Source organism: Ictalurus furcatus, chromosome 5 (genome assembly GCF_023375685.1).
Source record: "Ictalurus furcatus strain D&B chromosome 5, Billie_1.0, whole genome shotgun sequence".
NCBI lineage: Eukaryota > Metazoa > Chordata > Actinopteri > Siluriformes > Ictaluridae > Ictalurus > Ictalurus furcatus.
The window spans coordinates 23,278,069-23,292,946 of NC_071259.1; the positions used below are offsets into that span (position 1 = coordinate 23,278,069).

At 40.9% G+C, this 14,878-nt stretch overlaps 2 protein-coding genes across 5 annotated transcripts in view; both read right to left on the reverse strand.

Annotated features, from left to right (window-relative positions):
* Positions 1 to 5,116, reverse strand: part of fnbp1l (formin binding protein 1-like) — a 59,304-nt gene extending 54,188 nt beyond the window's left edge. For 2 of the 3 annotated variants that reach the window (XM_053625325.1, XM_053625324.1), the window contains exon 1: positions 4,899 to 5,113. In XM_053625325.1, coding sequence (XP_053481300.1) covers positions 4,899 to 4,922 — 24 coding nt within the window. In that variant the 5' untranslated portion in view covers positions 4,923 to 5,113. Of the gene's footprint in view, positions 1 to 4,898 lie in introns of all 3 variants that reach the window. The other variant, XM_053625326.1, reaches the window with a different exon arrangement.
* A 2,706-nt stretch (positions 5,117 to 7,822) lies between these two features.
* abl2 (c-abl oncogene 2, non-receptor tyrosine kinase) overlaps positions 7,823 to 14,878 on the reverse strand; it is a 39,282-nt gene continuing 32,226 nt past the window's right edge. For both annotated transcript variants that reach the window (XM_053625328.1, XM_053625329.1), the window contains exons 9-11: positions 14,780 to 14,869; positions 14,129 to 14,308; positions 7,823 to 12,631 (exon numbers count right to left, since the gene is read on the reverse strand). In XM_053625328.1, the coding sequence (XP_053481303.1) occupies positions 10,953 to 12,631; positions 14,129 to 14,308; positions 14,780 to 14,869 (1,949 nt within the window). In that variant the 3' untranslated portion in view covers positions 7,823 to 10,952. The remainder of the gene's footprint in view (positions 12,632 to 14,128; positions 14,309 to 14,779; positions 14,870 to 14,878) is intronic.

A 14,878-nucleotide genomic window follows, 5' to 3' on the forward strand; every position in this document is an offset into this window, starting at 1 on the left:
GGTCATGCACCAGCTCTTGACAAGAAGAGACAAGAGAGACTGTACTTACTGCCTGAGTAAACCATAAATCAGTGATCATCTCATAGACACATGCATGAATCGAAATTAGTTTTCGAGCAACGCAAGTGTTCAGACAGGTCTAACCAGTCAGGCGGAAGGAAACCATCAGAAAAACATTTAGATCATTCAGGCAGCCTCTCTACACCAGCAGCACTCACCCAAGACCTTAACCGTTTGACACGTAATCATCTGTACCTAGAGATGCACTGACGTATCAGCCGATAAAGGCTATTTTTCACTCTATAAGCCATCGGCCGATAGTTTAAAAACACCCGATGATCAGGGCCGATTATATCCTGTCAATCAAAAGAGGGCTGGAAAACATTGATTTCGTGCTGTGTGTAAAGAAGATGTCTCTTGTGTGGAATGATGATGAAACTGCAGTTTGTAAACTCTGCACTGCTAAAAATTTTCACCGGAGGTGAGCAGAGGTGAAGCGGGAGTTTCCGCGTCGAGTCAAATTTACCCCTGCGCTGCCAGCTCGCCCTCGCGCTGAATTAAAGGGCCAGTACACCGTTGAAAGATTTAACATGAGTCGACAAAAAAGTATATATATTACACAGAAAATGATATTTATAGAGTAGTATATTTCATATCCAGTGAGTGTTAAGAGATAAAAAGTTTATATTATATATTACCAATTTGATGTTCAGTGATGAAGTAGAAATGCTTTTGTTTGTGGAGAGTGAATGTGAAGACTAACAGGAGGTTTTTTAGATTTCGGTCAATGGTAATATGAATTAAAAACATTCAATAAGTTAAGAAATCTTGCTTTAATCTTCAGAATTTATTTAATGTGTTAATGTTAATTGGAGTAATGTGTTTTCTGTTTATGAGACCAGTTACTGTTAAACAACTTGTTGAAATGGAGAGAATAAAGTTTTTATTTGCATTTCTTTCAGAATTCTTTTAAATTAATCATTACTAATTTAAAAGAAGGCATAAAAGGCAGAACTATCGGTATCGGTTATCGTATCGGCCGATATCACTCTGAATAATCGGTTATCGGTATCGGCTGAGAAATTTAGTATCGGTGCATCTCTATCTGTACCTCACCATAAAGCTGTACGTGGAGTTACATTAGGTCAGCGAACTGTTTCTTGGAAACAACTACACAAGTTTCAAGGCAGTAAATAAACCCATGTGACCAAACATCATCTAACAAGTATGCACTACAGCTCCCTTGCGCTTGTCTAGAATTATGATGTCTGTTTCCTGACCGAAGCTGATGGCCTGATTGTGTTTCCATCACCTCTATGTTCTGCCTGATTTCACAGAGCTTGCCCGCGTTTCCCCCATTTTTTTTTTTGCAAAGTCCAAGCGGGCTTTCGTGCATCTTGCACTGAGGAGTGGCTTCCGTCTGGCCGCTCTGCCATAAAATCCAGATCGGTGGAGTGCTGCAGTGATGGTTGATCTCCACACTCAATATCTGGAGCTCAACCAGAGTGACCACTGGGTTCTTGGTCAGGGCCCTTCTCCCCTGAATGCTCAGTTTGACCAGGAAGCCACATCTACGAAGAGTCCTGGTTGTTCCAAACTTCTTCCATTTAAAAATTATGGAGGCCACTATGCTCTTGGGAACCTTCAATGCAGCAGAATTTTTTTGTAGCCTTTCCCAGATCTGTGCTGCAACACAATCCCTTCTCTGAGCTCTGCAGGCAATCCCCTTTGACCTCACTTGGTTTTTTTCTCCAAAGGTGTGTGCCTTTCCAAATCATGTCTAAACAATTGAATATGCCACAGGAACACATTAAACAGCACACATGCATCTGTCGCAGTATATGACACGACAAGCCACGTTAATACACTTACGAGTTTGTTTGAAATGATTAATATAAAAACAAACATTCTCATGTTTTGGACGATCTGGATTGTGCACTCTTCCTGCAGTAGCTCACTCTGTGACCTCCGCTGTTTCTCAGATGTGTTTTATTCATAGAAATGCGTTTTTTCACCATTGTGAAGTGCCGTCACTGACTGGGGGGGGGGGGGGGGGTTAGCCACAGTGACGTCACAGACCCAACTAAGGCCCTACACTACACTAATGCGTTTTCCTTTTAAAACGTATAGCTCTTGTTACGGTTACGCCTGTCGTCTAGTTTACTCTGGCGTTTTCAACCCTCGAAAACGGAGACTTTTGGAAATGCCGAAAACCCCGTTTTAGTTTTAAAACTCTGGGCTCGCGTTTCAGTGTAAACAAACCAAAGCAAAGACTTTTGAAAGCGAAGGCGTGGCTTCGCCCACAATGGCCCCCTGATTGGGTCTTCTGGATCATTGCGTATCCTTCCCTGATTCGTCAAGCCCTTCCATATGACCATTACGCTACCTTGATCGTATACGCAACAACAGGGAGACTAAACCGCAAGCTTTGCTGGCTTTTTCGTCATTCATAGCAGCCATTGTGCAGTTAAATTCTGTATTTTATAATACTGCAGCTGCCTACATGCACAAGAGGCGAGCTATGATTAGAGCAATCAGCAACAATTCTCATTTCAAGCGGTGTAAGCCCTACATGGAACACTGGTTTGGACTAGCAACCAACTTCCTGTTTACACTGGTATACGCATGCCCATTGTGCATGAACAGTCATGTAACATGCATATTTGGTCGTGTAGTGTGAACGGAGATCGTTTCTGAAACACAGCGGAAACGCCAGTGTGGACAAGGATCGTTTTCATTTTAAAAACGCATTAGTATAAACGGGGCGTAATCCAGAATTAAATCCGTTCTTGATTATTTTAATTATCAATTTTATCGATTAGTTGTTGCAGCCCTAAATGCACCTTAGCTACATTTCAAGTGTCATAGCAAAGGGTTTGAATACTTATGTCAATGTGATGTTCTTCTTAATAAAAATCTGGTTTTTGCTTTGTCATGGAGGGGTATGGAGTGTAGACTGAAGTGGGAAAAAAAAGAATTTAAAGCATTTTAATAACATCATAACTTACTTTCTGAATGCACTGTATACTGGATTACACAGAAACTAAAGAACAAATGAACTGATCCTGGACGATGACATGGAACCACTAACTAAAGATTCTGTTTTCCTGTGGTTTATGAGGATTACCCAGAAGAATATCTGGCACAAGCCGCGTCACTGGGCTGAGTGGTTTCGCCCACATTGTCCACAAAAGCTGGATAAACACCAAACACACAGCCAGTCACAAAAGCATCAGTGAACCAGTTTGACTCTGGCCCATCTCTGATGTGCAGGTGACATAGATCTGTAGATCTGGCAGGGCAATACTGTTAAATTAAAGAGTTCATGCAACACAATTCAAATTTATGACTCAACATAGCCAAGTCTGATGAATAATTTGAATATTGCATAAATATCTGAAGTTCCATCCCATCCATCCACCATCTTCAGTTTATCCTTATGGCTAAACCCTTAAAAAGTTATATGAGGAAAACTACATGAGAGAATTTAGGTATATATATATATATATATATATATTTATTCCCATCCCCTGCCCCTTGCCTCGTCCCCTGCCCTGCCTCTTGTTCCTGTCCCTTACCCTGTCCCCTGTCCCGTCCCTTTCCCCTTATTCTTGTCCCCTGTCCCTTGCCCTGTCCCCTTGTTCCTTGCCCTGCCTCTTGTTCCTGTCCCGTTCCTTTCCCCTTGTTCCTGTCCCCTGTCCTGTCCCATCCCTTACCCTGTCCCGTCCCTTTCCCCTGGTTCCTGTCCCTTGCCCTGTCCCCTTGTTCCTTTCCCTTTACCCTTATTCCTGTCCCCTGTCCTTTGCCCCTTTTTCCGGTCCCCTTGTTCCTTGCCCTGCCCCCTTGTTCCTGTCCCGTCTCTTACCCTGTGCCCTTGTTCCTGTCCCCTGTCCCTTGTTCCTGTCCCATCCCTTACCCTGTACCGTCCCTTTCCCCTTGTTCCTGTCCCTTGCCCTGTCCCCTTGTTCCTTTCCCCTTACCCCTGTCCCCTTTCCTCTGTCCCCTTTCCTGTCCTTTGCCCCTTTTTCCTGTCCCCTTGTTCCTTGCCCTGCCCCCTTGTTCCTGTCCCCTTGTTCCTGTCCTGTCTGTGGCTCAGCTTTAGGGAGTCGTGCTTTAGGACACAGCAAGCCAACACCCCTTCCTCCAGCCGGGACCCTTTCCCTCAGACTTCATTGTCCTTCTTTTCGAGCTGAGGACGGGACAAAACGACGCATACAGATCCAACCTTGCCGTTTGTGTTGCTAGAATAAGAAAAGAAAACACACCTGGAAGCTAAAACTATGACACAACCCAGGCCTTATATGGTTATTAACCATGTCTACACGTAAACACTTCACGCGCGTCTACACTAAACCTGAAACCTGGACACAAGCTAAAAGCTAAAGATTCTAAACCAGACGACGGGAATATAGAAATAAACCGGTCCAACAGAACCAGTGTAGCTATCTAAATACTCAAAGAGCTCCAGGAAGGTAGATATATATCTTACTGATGAATAGTTGCGACCGTATCCGCATTGTTTCAGCAAACAACACCCAACAACACTGACTACCACAGACACTAGCGTCCTGTAATTCACTGCCATTTCAACCAGAAAACCCGACAATCTCCTTCAGCTCGTCTCAGTCAGATAAACAGGCTGTGAAAACCGGACTGAGGAATATCCAGACCTGTCCTCAGAACCATACCTCAGTCTAAGAAAGAGACAAAACAGATATCTAATCCAATTGATACACACGTCTAATCCAGCTGATATCGTGTCATATTCCTGCCGCTGTGGAAAAGCTAAAATGGGATTTGGAGATGAAACACAGCTTTAACCAGCAGAAAGCAGCCGTCTCATGTCTCAATAAAAATACGACGCCACACAAAAGACACCAGCGGTCGAAATTTCTTACCCAAAGATCCGTTCCCCAACTCATTTCTGTCTCTGTGGTAGAAACACACACTCCGGTCAACGGTGTTTAATTTCCCTGCTCACAGCTGCGCGAGACGCTCCGCCGCCTTGGAACCGAGAGCGCGTGAAGCCAGGAACAGTGCACGTCTACTAAACACTGCCGTTTCTCCACACTCATACACACTGCTACACACTCACACACACTGCACAAGGTCTCGGGAACGACATAAAGTCCCTGGAATGAAAATAAATAAATAAAACCAAGCCAAAACATTAGTCAATGCTACACTCTAGTGTTCAGTATATAGAAGAACAATGGTGTGTTCCATTCATTTGTCGGGGAGATCGTGTTTAGGAGTTGAACGCCAACACAAAGTCTTAATTACGAGTGGGAATTTTTTCTTTAAACGCCGAGTTTTCCAAGAAAATACTGTGGAATCAATGGATCTGACTCGTAAATACAAGCTTCCCAGCAGGATTTGAATGCACAGCAAGTCCTAGTTTGAGCGTCGACGTCATCAGGACTCACAACAAAGGTTGCCAGATCAGCAGTGTTCACGCACAAGGATTCAACGTGAACAATCATGGCTTTTTCTGGTCGGTTGTTTATTAATTATAAGCATTCAATGCAAGTCAAATATGGAAGATTATTTTTAATGCAAATAATAAATGAACGGTCTCTTACATATATGCGAACTAGGGGTGTAAACCTCAGGCTTCCAAAAGAACTATGGTCACTTCTGACTCTCACAAATTAAATAATAATAATAATAATAATAATAATAATGATAATAATAATAATAATGATGATTGTGATTATGATTATCAACCCCTATGAATTTTTATTTTAACCAGAGTCTGTAATACATATATAACTTATTTTCATTGTTCAATTCAATTGTTTTCATACATGCAACAGATTAAATACTTTGCTTTTTATGACAGATATCGCCATTCTAATGTGTAAATCATCTCTACTTACATGTTAAAACAATTTTTGCAAATAAAAATCTGAATAATAATTGAAATAAAGAATTCCTGCAGTAATGGTATCTGGTGTCAGTAAGGACACAATGATAATGGTACATGTTAATAATGTAACTTTAACACCAGATAATAGAGGTATTGCAGTAAAGACTGGATCAAACTGATTTATATGTTTAAAAAATATTATAGCCTAAAGTTCATGTGGCACGAACATAATACTACTAAACTAACACAAAGTCAGCATCTCACCACAACATTACTGTACATTTGTTTACCAAGTCCAAATGTTTCAGACTGAAAAGTAATGACATTGCAACTCTGAGGCTTTCGTACACGTACAGGTTACTAATTAAAACGAGAACAGAGTTCCTTCCACACTGAGTCAGTAAGCATCATGTGCCTTGATGTGACTGGTTTTGGTTCTGGCACAAGCCCATACCACACTCTCATGTGTGTACCAGATCACATCATCCTTCATTGGCCAATAAAACCTATTGGCCCCAACCCTGTGCGTTGTTTTGACCAAATCACAAGGCTCGGTATCAACATCTTAGATGATGCCTGGATAAGGGCCATACAGAAAGACACACCATTTACCAATCAGCACCAGAGTGCTTATTTTAGTTATAGACTTCCTGTCGGCTCAGACCAGTCTGGTCATACTCCTCAGATCTCTCTCATCAAGGTGTTTCAGCCTGCAGACCCTCTGCTCACAGGATGGTTTTTGTTTTTCACATGATTCTGTGTAAACTCTAGAGACTGTTGTCTGTGTAGTTCCCAGGAGATCAGCAGTTTCTGAAATACTCAAACTAGTCCATCTGGCACCAACAACCATGCCACGGTTAACGTCTCAGCGATCACACTTTTTCCCCATTTTGATGTTTGATGTGAACATTAACTGAAGCTTTTGACCTGTATCTGCATGATTTTATGCCTTGTGCTGCTGCCACTTGATTGGCAGATAACTGCACGAATGTGCAGGTGTTCCTATTAAAGTGCACAGTGAGAGTATATGAGCAAATTGCACCAGCTGTCATTAGAAAAACATTAACACTGGCTGGGAAGATTTCCTGCAACCAACAGCAGCCATGGTGAAGGTGAAAGAACTTTCTAAAATCAACCACAATTAAATGGAAAAAGCTACATAGCCCTAATGAAAATTTTAAACATCCCTGTCAGAACAGCTGGTTCGATAATATACAGGTGGAAAGTTCAAGGCACCACGCAAGACTTCACAACGAGTTCTCATACGAATGAAAAGGAAGGTAAAGGAGAAGCAGCAAAGTACTATTGCTGTTATTTCATGGTGTCTGACTCCCCTCCCCCTTCTATCAGTTTCATTTTTAAAACATATATTTGATTGTTTATGCTTATGAAACCATCCCCTTTGTTCATATTTAATACAAAGTCAAAATACATTAAGTGTGTCAATTTGAACTGGTTATATGTACTGGAAGTATATTAAATAACAAAAAGAAGTGTCCAAATACTTATTTCCTCTCACTGTACAAGTTCTAAAAGTACTCAATAACAAAATATAATAACTCTGAGAATCACTGCTGTAACAAACTGTATCCTGTGAATTTTCTGACCAGCTAAGAGTGTCTGGAAGAATCATTATTCTTAGTGATCCAACAAACATAATAAATTAATAATAATAAATGCAGAACATCACATTGAGAGTTTACGAAGGTCTTATTGCAAAAAAAATACAGCAGCTCAATACTGTGCATGTCCCCATGTGTAACTAGAGTTTACTCATTTACACAGCGTAATGTTTAACTAATGTTTACCGAGTAGGTGATGACTAACGTTCAAGCAAGTAGGGCGTTCGAGTATGTACTGGTTTGCAACGCACCACTGAATGTGTCTCAGTATAAAGAACATCAGATATTTCAGAAACATTTAAATACGAAATAAACACATATCGCACCAGCATAAGCTTCAACCCTTTTTAATTATTATTTACATCAAGTGTAACACTGAGGGAGCACTTCACAGTAATATGCTATTCAAAGTGAGCTTTAAATTAGAAATCACACAAAATATACTTTTTACATAACAGAAAAATACTGTTATTCTGTCAACCTCTGCCCTTTTTAAATTCACATATTTAAAATTAAGTGTGTTCCATTTGTCATTGCACTTGAAGGACTGCAGAGGTGGCCTTTGGTATAGAAATGAAGATTTACATTTAAAAAAAAAAAAAAAAAAAAAAAAACATAACTTGAAACCTCATCATACAAAAAAAAAAAAACGTTATTTCCAGGATTCAATACATCTTAGAAAATACATAAATAAAAACCCAAAATAAATTAAAAGACAGTGTCGAAATAAAAATGCAGAGTAAAAAAGGGCTAATAAAAGCAGTACTGTTGGATTGAATGCACTGGCAAAACACATGTGTGTAAGATGGCTTTGAAATTAGACCAGCAAACAGGAACAGGAAATTCTGTTTAAACACCACTTCTCCACTTCACAGGTTTGCCTACTTGCCAACTCATATGGCACAGATATAATGAACATACCAAACTAAATAAAAGGCCAAATTACAGCAAGGCAACCATAATGAACTCCATAATGGTGCACTACTGTACTTGATTAACTGGGAACATTAAATCAATCTGCAATTCAACAGTGACAATGAAACATAAGCACTTTGCCATTTCAAACTCTCCTATCACAAAAATATTCCCTGAAAATGACTTGCACTAGGGTCAACCTTTTAACCCTTTCTTCTAAAACCTCCTCCCCAAAGCTATGCAACTGTCAAGCATTTCAATTTCAAACAACTAGATTTCCTGCTGTTTGAATAAATCGGAACATCTCTTTACAGTTTAGCTATCTAAAGTTTATGTGAGGATTTAGTCCCAACAGGATAGAACCAATGAACGATCTCATCAGCAAAATTAAAATGGTCGTAAAATCCCTGCCTTTTTCACTGCTACAGGACAAAACATTGCACATCTTTCGGTTGAAGTCAGACATCCTATAACTACTGATGAGTCAAGCATTATTTTACATATACAAGAATAACTGCTCCCAATTTTTCATCCGCCTGAACGCGTTTTTGTATCGTGACTATTAAAATCTCTCACAAAAAGGCACCACGAAACTGCGGAAAACGGCTTATGGTAGAGAAAACCACCAAGCGTCATCTGATGAAAACCAAAACTGCTCCCCTAAACGTACGGACACATTATGTTCTGGTTGAGAGGAATCAAAATGAATTCGAGATGAATGGTACAGACAATAACATTTCCATATTACACCGCATAGACGATCGAAGGCAAGCCCGTCAACATCCATGCGTTTAAAATGGCATCCAGTGTAAAAAGTACATCATCACTTTAATGACATTACAAGGCTTCGATTAAAAGAAACGAAAAAGGAAATTGCACCTCATTTTAACGTTTTGGAGTCTGGTCAAGCCGTATGAAATCATGCAACGTTCGACAAGATGGATACATTCAGGTCGTAGATGCTCAGATGGAGACCTTTGTTTCATTTCGAGACTTTCTATAAGGAACAACGTCCTTCTGATCAAGCAACCACTCAAAGCTACATAAAGATGGTCTTTAATGCTTCGTGTAGGACGTAATGCACGATTACTTATTAACTATAACAGAAATTCCTGTGCTTGTAATAAGAAATAATTTAAAATTCAAGTTTAGAAGACATTCTAATGTGTAAAAAAAAAAAAAAAAAAATTAAAAAAATTAAAATAAAAAAGTACAAATCAATGTGCTATAGAAATGGCAGTTTGCTGTGTCACTTATATTTAGCAATATTGCAGTAAAGTTGCTGTTCTGCAGTGAGTGTCTATAAGTCACAGTGGGAAACCACAGTGTCCAAACTTGTGCCCGTGTCCAAGACAGACAAAGAAAAAGCCCATCTATGTCTAAATCAGCACATTCAGCTGTTGGGTCAAGGTGCCAAACCTGCTTGTAACCTCTGAAAACATTCAGAGTCATAGCCTATAATCAATATTCACATATTTATAGGAATACCAGTAAAACACTGACACATTTGAATTGTTCGATTCTGGCATAATTACCGGTTATGAAACTATCCTTTATCCATTAACTGTGTTAGATTTTAGCATGTTTCCTGCTCAAAAATCGAAAAATATCAGCTACGCATTATTATTATTATTATTATTTTTAAATCAAATACTTACACATCAGCTGGAATTATCTGCCATTATCATCATGCATCTTATGATTGTCCCCATTGAGTTTAATTGGCTTGGAAGTCTGTGTTTTGACAAAATCATTCTATGGACAAATGACTGGAACCTCGAATTTGACATAAGCTAAAAATTCTGTCACTTAAATAATACCCACTAATCAACAGCTCTATGTTCAGTATCTTGACCACACTCCTTTCCCATTAGTGAATAGCACTATGCCCGTAAACATGGACATACAGAGAATGGCATTAGCATACACTGCTACAGAACCTTCCATCAAATGCTGAAATGTCTATACATAGATGAATGAAATCAATCAGAGGTGACAGTGACTGCATGATGTATCCTTTGTGCCGAAGGCTCAGTACTGCTAATATTGAACAGTGTGTGCAGAGCCCATCCAGGACTGATCTATTTCTACTGTGATGGGTTTGTTGTGCATTCAGACAAAAATCACATATCCAGTTATTGTGAGTAGAAGTAATCCATGTAATAATCACGATAATCTGCAATCTTTCTAATATCATCATAATCATATAAATATGTCAAAGAACTGGTTCGTGGGTATTGATTAGTCTCTATTTCTTTAAAATGTAGGCTCTTTTGATCACAAAATAAGTAGCCAAACCTGGGTAAAAGACACTGTACGTGATTTGTTTTGGACAACAAGCTTATTTACAAGTTTAGAGCTCTGTTTCCAACTGGCGATTTTAAAGTCCACTGTAAACAATGACAGAGGGGGAGAGACCATTTGTAGTGATTTTACTGAGGTACTTTGGAGAGAATATCCTCTGTCCCCCAATCATTTACAAAACAATACTTAAAAACTTGTAAAAAGTTCTATTAGGGTAGTGGGGTTTTATGTGACTCCACCAACTACCTTTGCACCACATCACTGATCTCTTTAATGCAAGAGTGCAAGTTGTCCAGAGCAGGACTCGTCCCACTTCCACCTAGTCCGCCTCCTCCACCCGTAGAAGAAGCCCGCAGTTCCTGAAGGCTGAGTTCCAGCTTGCCCAAAGCCTCACGGAAGGCAAATTTGTTACGTGTTTGTGGGATGCAGTCTACATAGCCTGAACAGTAGTCGAGTAACTGGTGACCAGCATCCAAGACTTGGCTGCTGGAGCATGGCTCTGTACTGCTGTGGAGCGCAAGGCTTAAGCACTCAGCACACTCTAGCAGAGCTTCTTTACTGACTTTTTCCAGTGGTATACGTTCCACCTGCTGCCGGGTCCGTCTCAGCGTCAGCTTCGAGGAGGCGGAGGTAGTGCCACCATTGGCCATCTTGTTTGTTGTTGCATTGCCGGAAGAAGCAGCAGGTGCTGGAGGTGCTTGTGGTGGAGGTACGCATGGCCGAGCTCCTCCTGACCCTCTCCCTGACCTTTTAACCCCATCTCCATTGACCTCTGGGCCCATGTTAGTCGCCTCATCTGCACCATCTGTGCTATAACTGTGTTGGAGAGAGCGCAGTGTGGGTGGAGGAGGTGGGGCACACTTGGGCTTGATCAATCGTGGCCTATCACTGCCACTGTCAGCCAGCAATTTGAAGCGGTTGCCCTGAGAGTCTACACCAACCAGGTCAGCTGTGCCAGGCTTCAGTGTCGGAGAGATCAGGACCGGGACTTTATGATTATGTGGGCCGACTAACGTTTTAGACGGAGAAGACCAGGCTGGCCTGTCATCTTGCCCCACTCTACCCTGAGTATGAGCATCAGACTCTGCCTCACCCCCAACCCCTGGTGCCCTAGACGCTCCTGTGCCCACTGATACCGCACGTGGCAGTAGTTTAGCTTTGGGTCTGTCCCGGATCTGCGCTGTGCCTTCATCTAGCTTTCTGGGCGGCGCATCTGAGGGTCGCGGGGCACCATTCTCTGGCTGTGAACTGGTGGACACTGTACGTTCCAATGGTGGCTTGCTACGGTTCCTGGGTAATGTTAGCGCCATGCGCTCCAAATCTGGCAGCCCAGCTGACATGGAGGATGTTGAATTTGAACGAGGAAACGGCCTGGCTCCTCCACCCCCTTCATCAGTCCCAGAAGACTTCCCAGTTCGCAACCCCAGGGTCTTTTTGATAAGGCGTGGTGTGAAGAAGCCTGCAAGTCCTGCCCAGCTACTGCTGCTGCTGCTGCCCACCTGGTTAGAGGTGGATGAGTTTGACCCAGAGAGCTTCTGCCCAAAAGTGGCTCCACAGCACCGTGACTGAACATGGTTTCCTTCTCCATGAGATGGCGAAAAGCTAAGTCCATCAGCCTGAGGCAGTGGAGGTGGAGGAGGACCTCCAAACGCAGCTGTGGGCTCATACTTCTTGTGAGGCTGCGTCTCCATCTCACGAAAGGAGCTGCTGGGGGTCATGGGGAGGTTGTGCTGAGGCTGAGAGGTGGAAGCGGTTGTTGACGATTTCTTCTTCATGAAGGAGCTGAAGAAGCCAGTTTTGCGGTCACGAGTAAAGGTGGCATCCAACGGGTCATCAAGTAGGCCACCAGAAGATTTGTCTCTCTGCTTCCGGGGCAGAGCAGGAGAGCTGCTGGAACGACCATCACCTACCAACAGAGAGGCTGAAAAGCCCAAACACAAGAAAACACAACTCGGGTTAGAAAAAAAAAAAAGAAAGCTGTGAAAGCACATACACTCTCTAAATGATAGTTTACAAGTTCACAGTGACTAGATGGAACGTACAGATCTGGGAAGAGTTGGCACAGTACTGAACACTATTTAAGTTTTTCTGATTTGAAGGTGTAGTTAATCGAAAGTGCCCAAATCCTGCCTTGTACATTTTTGTTCTACTACATCAGATCCAGATACTTAGTCATTTCTCGAGCCATGTGTTTAGCTCTAATTACAATGCCTGAGTGCTTTGATAAATCATCTAGCTTCACTTCAATGAAAAATAGTATCTTCTCTTGTTTGTCATTCAGATTCTAATCAATTAACAGGTCCTAATACAGTAGGATGGATGGTGCAGTAATGTAGTAGTGATGGTGATCCTATGCAAGTATAGAGAAATAAAGTAGTGATAAAGCTGAGACTGAGAATGACACTATGGTCACTAAGGTGCATGTTTTCAAGCCTGCTTCTGAGAGTAACACTAAGCAGTCCTAAATGTACCGTTACAGTTGATTTGAAAATACAAAACCTAGTTTGGAACTGCTTAAACTGGACTAAAACTATATTATTTCATAACAATGGTGTAGTTTTTTCTCTTCTTTTTTTTTTTTTTTTTTGAAAGCCACTACTGTTGGAGTAAAAATGCCCTGCCACCAACAGTAATCAGAGACCATTAGAGCATGAAACAGGGACAAAATGGTCAAACTAAGACTGCTTAGATAAAGGTGAGCAGGTAAAGGACCAAATATGTTAAATATTTATTTGAAATGAAAGCCCAGGCCCTGTGTTAATGACATTTTTTGCAAACATAAAAATGCATGCTTGAAATAAATAATAAATAAATCAAAATCCATAAAATATTGAAACCTTGTTATATAATACATAAATAATGTTACACAAATGAGGTTAAACTGCGTTTAATCACAACATAGGTCAACATGCTGATATGTACACGGGGTGTGTTGGGGTGTTAGGTGCTTGTGCGTACTTGTTAATTGATTGGCAAAAAAAACAATTAAATGACACCAAATCAAAATAAACAAGAAAAAAAAACAGAATTATAACCAAAAAATGAATTATTAGAGAATATAGGTTATTTGCAAAACACAGTCTTCTATAGTGACCAACCTGTTTAGTTTTGAATGTTACAAATATCAGCTTTACTAATGCAGAATATAAAGCAAAGTTATAGTTAATATAATTTATATTCATTTTAAGTGCTCTACTTAAATATTTACAAACTTTGTACAAAAAAATGAAAATAAATAAAAGTATAATAAGAAGAATCTGTACCCTCTAATACTGCTAACATACATACATATCTATACATAATATGTGTCTGTGTGGGTGTGCATTTGAAGTGGATCTCCTTTAGTCTAGGAGAAACACCATTCCCATTCTCTTGAGTCTGCGCTGGAGACGTATGAAGTGGAGAGCAGCTGGTGTACCTGAAGGACCGTGAGCTCCAGGCTCATGCCGACTCTCCAGCCCCTCCGTGTTCTCCTTATTGTCCGAGTGCTTCTTCTGTGGCCGGGACTTGGAGGGCACAAGGGGCTGATCGTGACTGAACGAGTGCACTACCCCATCTTTACCACAAGAGGCAGTCTTGCACAGTTCCTCTGCCACTTCTGCAAAGTAAAGGTTGAGGAAAATATCATTGGGTTGCTGACTCATTCCGCCTTCATTTGATAAACATTTTAGACCAACACGTTTTCCTCACTCATTAAAAGGTAGGACATTGAGATCCTGTATTGGCCATTTTTAATGAAGCACAATTAAAAAAAAAAAAAACAATCTACAGTGGTATTTAAGTGGTATTATGCATTAGGCTCAGGATCCATCCAGATAACTACACCAGTTGTGAACAATAAAGAAGTTGTTCTAGGGCATAAATGAGACAATCTGGACATCGCACTGTTATGTATGAAGTTACAATACTCACAAGAGAAAAAACTTTTTAAAAACAGCTATGGTTACTGTACATTACTATAACCCAACAGTTAATTATCATAATCCAGATAAATTGAATCATGCCTTTCAGGACTAAATTTTTAAATGCTAAAAAGAGTAAAGCTGGAGTGTAGAGTTTGTAAACGTACCTTCCGATATGCTGGAGTCATGGAACATCGTCTCAAAGGCCTGATGGATCTCTGCAAATGAGGGCCTGTCCAATGGGCTCCACTGCCAACCTGAAAACA